Below are 7,903 nucleotides of genomic sequence, written 5' to 3' on the forward strand. Positions count from 1 at the left end.
AGGTATCTAATGATCGTTCCGGTTTCTAAAATAATTAAAACATCTTGTGAAGAATAGTATTTTACCAATCATATTAAATGAACTGTGAGTTTTTACGAATTTAACGAAAGATCGTTGGCCGAGAGGGGAAGTAAGCAGCGAGTTGGTGGGGATAGCAGGCCATGTGATATCGCAGACCTCCTAGCTGTTCTCATTCCATTCAGGGAGCAACGCGCGGTTCTTTGCGGCGACAACGATTCTCGATTTATATTCACATTTTTCTTCCTTTCGCATCTAACGTTTTCAATCGCAACACTTACGAAGGTAATCGAGTCTATTGTTATTTCACAATTCTATTATATTCCTTAATTATTCCACTGCCAATCCTAAGATCGTACGGCTTGTCTAACTTGATAAAAGATTGCTATGCACGCGGCATTCGGCAAATTATCAGATTAACTAACAAATTTTACCATTAAATACTTTTTCGATACAAAATCCAATGCGGTTTAAATCATTTTCATATATAATTTTTAATATTTTTCTTTTTTCATCACTGTACACACCCTGTTATTCTGGTAAAATTTTTACATAACCAAGTTCGGCGTTTCTCCTCTTCAGACATGGTCTAACCGCGCTTCAACGTTTCTCATATCATAATCTAACCTGTTTCATTGCTTTAGTTTCATGTCATCATTTAATCATTTATATCACAACTTTTAATCCCTTCATTTGTATTTTAAACAGCAATAGATTGATTCGAACATTAGATACTTGCCCTGAATTAATTATATTTAAGTGTATCATGCATTGGATTTTTATTTTACACCTAATTCTGCCATACAGCTAAGAAGGAAAAACACCAACAACTGAAGAATTATTCATTTCAATTCAATTTCACAGATGTACAGACTACCGAATATGTTACGAGGCGTAGCCCTGCGCCAGCTGAATCTCCACTCTAGATCTTATGCCAAAGATGTTCGTTTCGGGCCCGAAGTTCGAGCTTTGATGCTGCAGGGGGTGGATATACTAGCTGACGCGGTAGCTGTAACAATGGGCCCTAAAGGTCGTAATGTTATTTTGGAACAGAGTTGGGGAAGCCCTAAAATCACCAAGGATGGAGTAACAGTAGCCAAAGGAATAGAGCTCAAAGACAAGTTTCAAAACATTGGAGCAAAGCTAGTACAAGACGTTGCCAACAATACTAATGAAGAGGCTGGGGATGGTACGACAACCGCAACTGTTTTGGCCAGAGCAATCGCCAAAGAAGGTTTTGAGAAAATCAGCAAAGGTGCTAACCCTGTTGAAATTAGACGAGGTATGTATTTAGTCACCCTTTTGTGACGCTTTGAAATAGATAATAAATATGAAATAAGTTGACCTTTGCACTTTGGGTCATATACCATGCAATATCTGTTGCAATACTAAAGAATATGATGGCAGCATCGGAGCTAATGATTTACATAAATTTAATGCATATGGTGCACTTTCAGGCGTTATGCTGGCAGTAGAGCAGGTAAAAGAGGAGCTGAAGAAATTGAGCAAGCCTGTTACAACACCGGAAGAGATAGCACAGGTAGCTACTATTTCTGCCAATGGAGACACAGCAATAGGCAATCTTATTTCTGATGCTATGAAGAGAGTTGGAAAGGAGGGTGTGATTACTGTGAAGGATGGAAAAACCCTTACCGATGAGCTGGAGGTCATTGAGGGAATGAAGTTCGACCGTGGATACATCTCTCCATATTTCATCAACTCGAGCAAAGGTGCTAAAGTAGAGTTCCAGGATGCGTTGGTGATATTTAGTGAAAAGAAGATCTCATCTGTTCAGAGCATAATTCCTGCTTTGGAACTAGCTAACTCGCAGCGCAAACCTCTAGTTATTATTGCTGAAGACATCGACGGAGAGGCTCTGTCCACACTGGTCGTCAACCGTCTGAAAATTGGCCTCCAAGTCGCTGCTGTGAAGGCACCTGGATTTGGCGATAATCGTAAGGCAACACTCCAAGACATGGCCATATCTACTGGTGGTATTGTTTTCGGAGACGACGCTAATCTCATCAAATTAGAAGATGTTCAGGTAATTGAAAATTTCGTTTCAAAGCTACGGTTTGTCACTGTACACTATAGGTACAGAATTGCACAGAATCTACTGGTTGATTACAACCAATAATTTCTATTTTTATCTTTATAATGTTTCCAGATGAATGACCTCGGTCAGGTTGGCGAGATTGTCATTACTAAGGATGATACTCTAATTCTGAAAGGTAAAGGTAAAAAAGAAGACATTGATAGGAGAGCAGAACAAATTCGCGACCAGATTGCCAATACCACTTCTGATTACGAGAAAGAGAAGCTCCAAGAACGTTTGGCCAGACTTGCCTCAGGTGTAGCAGTTTTGAGGGTTGGTGGTAGCAGCGAAGTAGAAGTCAATGAAAAGAAAGATCGTGTTCACGATGCACTTAATGCTACTAGGGCTGCCGTTGAAGAGGGTATTGTTCCTGGAGGTTAGTAATCAGTTTCTCAAAACAAAAAGTCCAAGGTGTTATTGGCGCGTTGTTTTTTTCACTTTGTTTCAAGATTTTGTCATTTAATCTAATTGAGATATATTCCCTAAAGTGTCGATGACGATTATAATTCATAACTACATTTTTCAGTTATATAGTGGAACTATGCTGCTTTGAAATTATTCAGCCATTATACATCATATCCAATTACTCTATAAACTATATCACTTTAAAATTACTTTTAGGTGGAACTGCCCTTCTCCGTTGCGTGCCTGCCCTATTAAAGATGAAGGCGAACAATTCTGACCAGGAGACTGGTATTAAAATTGTTGCACATTCGCTGCGTATGCCATGTCTTCAGATAGCACAAAATGCAGGTGTCGACGGGAGTGTGGTTGTCGCCAAAGTGAGCGAGGGCACATTGGGTTATGACGCATTGAATAACGAATACGTAGATATGATTCAAAAGGGTATAATTGATCCAACAAAAGTTGTACGTACCGCACTCACCGATGCAGCAGGAGTCGCGTCTCTTCTTACAACAGCAGAGGCTGTTGTTACGGAAATTCCTAAGGAAGATCCACCGATGCCTGGTGGAATGGGCGGAATGGGAGGAATGGGCGGAATGGGCGGAATGGGTGGAATGGGGATGTAATAAGTTTTCAAAGACTGAGCCAAATTCAAATTATTCGTTTTAATTATTCATTCGAGACTAGAGAATCACGGGGAATACCATATCCCAAGCTTCAACACAGTGAATCATTGGATATTACTACTTCAAGTGAAGGTTCACCCGCAGAAAAATGAAATTATTCAATCTAACCAGGTGTTAGATTAAAACAGAAAATGTCATAATCTGGAAACTGAATATTATATCTAGTATGATGAATGTTGGATACATTTCATGGGTCGTGGGAATAGTTGCCTGGGTTAAAGGCGCTGTCATAACAAAGAAAACAGTCTGCATATATATCTCGGATATAAGTTGATCATGAGACAGCACGAGTCTTCTTTACACCCACTAATTTGTCACATTTTTTGTTTTCTTTTATTTTATTTTATACTTTGCAAACAAATTTCATCTCCTATTATTTACTTTGGCAAAGGTCATCTAAAATCCCTAGCTAACGAACGGCGGCTAACTTTATCTTTTTAGTCGAAACATGTTTTTGGTTGATGATTTAAAGAGCGTGCGAGCGGACTGTGAGAGTACGTACTCGTGCACAATGCATTTTGCGAATCTTTCTCTCGTTAAACGTATGAAGGAGTTCGTTTAATTAGGATAATCTAATTGTAAAAATGTTATCACCTGCTAACTACTATGATAGGATAATGATACGAGTTCTATGTTACTTTTTTAAACATTAGTCTTTACTTTCCAGTTTGTAGTCCAATAAAAGTATGTTTAAATGAAACGTTAAACGTTTGTATCTAAGTACATTAATTTCACAACAAACCATGCTTGTACCCAACCTATATAGAAAATTGCAAAAATCAGCTTTAACTTATTAAGAGAATTTTTTCAAAGGTATTTATGTATATACATACATTATTATAATCATCGAAAATAATGTGTTTTACAACCTCTACCGAAATAATATATCGAAATTAGCAGCGGTCCTCAGATCCAATCGGAAGTGACGTCGAAGTAACCAATCGACGTAAGCGAGCCATTCGGCTCATATGCTCCGGCAAGCCCAATCCCAAGCTCGCGTATTTTGACTCGTTACTCTTTAAAACGGGATTCGTCAAAAATCCTAACCAGATCAATGATAATATCCTGTGGAAAAACCAACTGCAACGCATTGCTTGCTGCTCTAATAAGAGGTCATTGCAATTTGGTGGAAATGGCGTCTGTAGTCATATGGTCGTAAAACGCGAGACACCCGCATAAATGAATACATAACCAAAGTCGAGATTCCCCCACACCTCGAACCTCGTGTATTACAGTGTAATGCGCCAGTCAGCTGGTGGTTCTGTACAAGTTTAGAGTTCCTCGGCACAGTGAATTAGAATTATAAGAAATGTTTATAGTTGGTTTAACAGGAGGCATAGCCACAGGGAAAAGTACGGTGGCCGCTATATTCCGAGAATATAATATACCCGTCATTGATGCCGACCAAATTGCGAGAAAAGGTTAACTAAATGTATTTTAATATATGCACATACGTTTGCACTTCAACCTCGATTAAAATATATTTCATCTCTCAAAAATTTGCTTTACAAAAGCCCGTCGAATTTGTTTAAGAGTTTTCAAAATGTAAGTGTCACCCTACAGTCTTAAATTATTACATTTGACCATCTAGCTTTATGATGTGCATATTTAGCAGGTAACAGAAAATTTAGGATTAGTTTTAGCAATGACATCAAATTCCTGGATGTAAACCATGATTTTTCCTCCAGTTGTCGAACCAGGGAGACGAGCATGGCACAAGATTCGAAAAGAATTCGGTCCTGAAGTATTCTATGAGTCTGGACAGCTCGATAGAACCAAATTGGGTGATTTGATATTCAACGATGTCGAATTAAGAAAGAAATTAAATGCCATAACACATCCAGATATCTACAGAGAAATGTGCTGGGAAGCTTTAAAATGTTTACTGCGTGGTTATCCATTCATAGTGATGGATTTACCATTGCTATTTGAGACGGGTCACATGCTCAATTATCTGCACAAAATAATAGTAGTCACATGGTGGGTAAAAGTAGCTATAAAGATTATCCTGTTGATATTTCATATCTGCACTTACTCTTGTTTTTTTTTATACTCCAGCGAGGAAGATCTTCAGCTACAGCGTTTAATGGAACGGTCAGGCTTCACGGAAGCCAAAGCAAAGCTACGAATCGAGGCTCAAATGTCCTTAGATAAAAAGGCAGAGATGTCGAATTTCGTTATTGAGAATTCAGGCAGCGACAGGGATACCAGGGAACAAGTTATCAAAATAATAAATGTTTTAAAATGTTCCAAACACCACTGGAAACTCAGGTTTATTGCAGGAATTTGCTGTACCATGTTCTTGGCTGGTGCTTATTGGATCAAAACAAAATCAAATAAGCCATTGGCTGTATTGTGATGAGCGTCTAGTAACTACGTTTGTTTTAATCCAAGCATACGAACTTTAATAAGTGTTAATAGGCGAATCTGGTAGTTGACAACACAAATATGCTCTACTATTAATTACAGTTGTCAAAAAGCCGCAATCAATAGTAAAATACCAATCCGCGTCTATGGTAAAAAAGTATATTTCAAGTACTAGCACATCACACAATAAGTTTTCAGCATAAATGTTTACAATATATCACGGCACGTGCATCCATCTCATAATTATTGATATGTTTCCTGGTAAACTTTTTGGCTAGCATAATATGACCAAATCGACAGAGGTGGAATGGTCAGGATGTTTAAACGACGTGCTGCTTGTTTGTAAATACAATTTATTTATTGAAAATCAATTTGACTCGGTGAGAGGGAATATTGGTTGTATTGATACATTATTAATAGCTAATAGTTTCGTATGTGATTTAGTATTCGGTTGTATTTTATATAGATATTGGTTGCCAAAATATGTACATCGTATACATAACTAATAAGCCCATTCCAATATTCATCCACACTGTATGTATATTAATTATACAAGTATATCCAATGTAAATTCCTACGGTTAAAAGAAAACGTACTTGACGAACGGCTTTTTATCCATAGAATTTATTTCCCAATTAGCGTTACACTGTTAGGGAAGGCGCTGACTCCTAACTTTTATCACACGACAACTCAGCTTCATAGGTTTCTATAGAAAGCTACGATCCGTGACATTTTGTCTCATAACAAAAATCACCAGTGAGCGCCTACCTTTAAAATGAAATAATGAACAATTGGAAGGCCCAAATGGTTACAACTTAGCAGCATTGACTAATGTTCATTTTAATGTACATACTTGATTCGGAGTCTGAATTTCATGAAAGAAAATGGTTGAGACAGAACTTCAACGTGCAGTCACTCGGCCCATTTTTATTTTTTTTTACGCATTTTGGCAGATTTCGAAAAATACTAGTATCACTTAATTTCTGACGTCGATTGCTCACGTATAATGATTTTAGTTTTTACATATCAGACAAGAAATACGCACTTTATCTTTCCTGCCCATTCCAAACTCAAGCGGCTAGGTCCTTCGATGGTCAGCCGTTGACTAAAGATATATTCTTCAGTTACTGGGACAGCTAATAACGCTGCCGTTCTGCGACAGTTGGATGATAAAAATTTTTGCTCGTACCTTCCAAACGTGTGTTAAAATACACTCGAAGTTTTAAAAAGCTTCGTTCTATCTCTCCCTATCAAAAAAAAAAAAAAAAAATAAATAAAATCGCCGACAATCACCTTTTTAGGTCTTTAAATCAGGACACTGCGTTAAATACTGTCTCATATACGGAACATCCATTTCATCTTGATCAAAATTAGTGCATCCGTGATGTATGACAGTTACTCTGAATTTTTTCCATACGAACACTTTTCAAAAAACAATTCTGCTACTCTACCCAACGTAGATACTTCACTTGCGATTAGCTAAAACAGCGGTTCGATTCTATGCCTACGAAACTTCAAGATCGAGATAGCAAATGAAAAGTTATTGGAATAATTATGAATATTAATGTTATGGAATACATCGAGCGCGTCTCGAATAGAATCCCATTTCGCAATGAATAATTCTTCTATTTCCATATTATAGCTGTATTATTGTAGATGATCTAGTTTGTCCCTTGGAAAATTATAAAATTTGTAGTATGCATCACGTAATAATCGTAAGTGGATCATATATGTCAATATCGTACATGGACCGCCTTTACATATATACTTTTTGGCCTCTGCATCATTATTACATCTGAGCTATTATTATTTATGATCTATGTATACATTCTTTTCTCGGGTACTTATACTATAATCAAATCACTGTTTTGCTACGAATTTTGGAAGAAATTTATTCTCATTATTGATTTCTTGTATCGCCGACAAGTCGGTAAGTACACACAGGTTAAGTACTGGCTTGGGCTTACTGTTGCGAAGACTGCGTTACTCGGAAGGTGAATGCAACCAGCATCATGTCGAAATCGGCAACTCTCTTGATGTTCTGCAATAACTTCTCAACTCTACCGTTGGAACATCTCAGGGGGTGCAAGCGCACGACGATTTTCGGTTGTCACACCAAAACCATTAGGGCAACTGTCTTTATATTCTTCAGTCAACGAACTTACCAAAGTACACACGATAACTTTCAAGGCTCTACACCTGTTCGGGTTTCACAATTTATTATATTTGTCTGGAATTTCTAGACTTGTATCAAATTTCTTTTCTATAAATATGTAATATTTTGCTTCAGAAACATTTAACAATCAATGATAAATGAATTCTCCACTCTACC

At 37.5% G+C, this 7,903-nt stretch overlaps 2 protein-coding genes across 2 annotated transcripts; both read left to right on the plus strand.

Moving 5' to 3' along the window:
* The first annotated feature begins 151 nt into the window (after positions 1-151).
* On the plus strand, positions 152-3,911 carry LOC124303765 (heat shock protein 60A-like). Its single transcript, XM_046761388.1, has 5 exons — positions 152-303; positions 883-1,300; positions 1,476-2,062; positions 2,186-2,489; positions 2,735-3,911. Exons 2-5 carry the CDS (start codon positions 883-885, stop codon positions 3,142-3,144), a joined length of 1,719 nt encoding a protein of 572 aa, XP_046617344.1. The 5' UTR covers positions 152-303; the 3' UTR covers positions 3,145-3,911.
* Positions 3,912-4,204: 293 nt separating this feature from the next.
* LOC124303768 (dephospho-CoA kinase) lies at positions 4,205-6,162 on the plus strand. Its single transcript, XM_046761392.1, has 3 exons — positions 4,205-4,625; positions 4,893-5,184; positions 5,263-6,162. Exons 1-3 carry the CDS (start codon positions 4,514-4,516, stop codon positions 5,561-5,563), a joined length of 705 nt encoding a protein of 234 aa, XP_046617348.1. The 5' UTR covers positions 4,205-4,513; the 3' UTR covers positions 5,564-6,162.
* The last annotated feature ends 1,741 nt before the right edge of the window (positions 6,163-7,903 follow it).

The sequence above is a fragment of the Neodiprion virginianus genome, chromosome 4 (assembly GCF_021901495.1).
Source record: "Neodiprion virginianus isolate iyNeoVirg1 chromosome 4, iyNeoVirg1.1, whole genome shotgun sequence".
Lineage (NCBI taxonomy): Eukaryota > Metazoa > Arthropoda > Insecta > Hymenoptera > Diprionidae > Neodiprion > Neodiprion virginianus.

Bases quoted from the DNA above. Each gene is read 5' to 3' on its own strand.
- LOC124303765 (XM_046761388.1), top strand. From the start codon at position 883: ATGTACAGACTACCGAATATGTTACGAGGCGTAGCCCTGCGCCAGCTG. The intron at 2,063-2,185 runs GTAATTGAAAAT...TAATGTTTCCAG, and splicing joins TCAAATTAGAAGATGTTCAG to ATGAATGACCTCGGTCAGGT. The intron at 2,490-2,734 runs GTTAGTAATCAG...AATTACTTTTAG, and splicing joins AGAGGGTATTGTTCCTGGAG to GTGGAACTGCCCTTCTCCGT.
- LOC124303768 (XM_046761392.1), top strand. From the start codon at position 4,514: ATGTTTATAGTTGGTTTAACAGGAGGCATAGCCACAGGGAAAAGTACG. The intron at 4,626-4,892 runs GTTAACTAAATG...TTTTTCCTCCAG, and splicing joins CGACCAAATTGCGAGAAAAG to TTGTCGAACCAGGGAGACGA. The intron at 5,185-5,262 runs GTGGGTAAAAGT...TTTATACTCCAG, and splicing joins AAAATAATAGTAGTCACATG to CGAGGAAGATCTTCAGCTAC.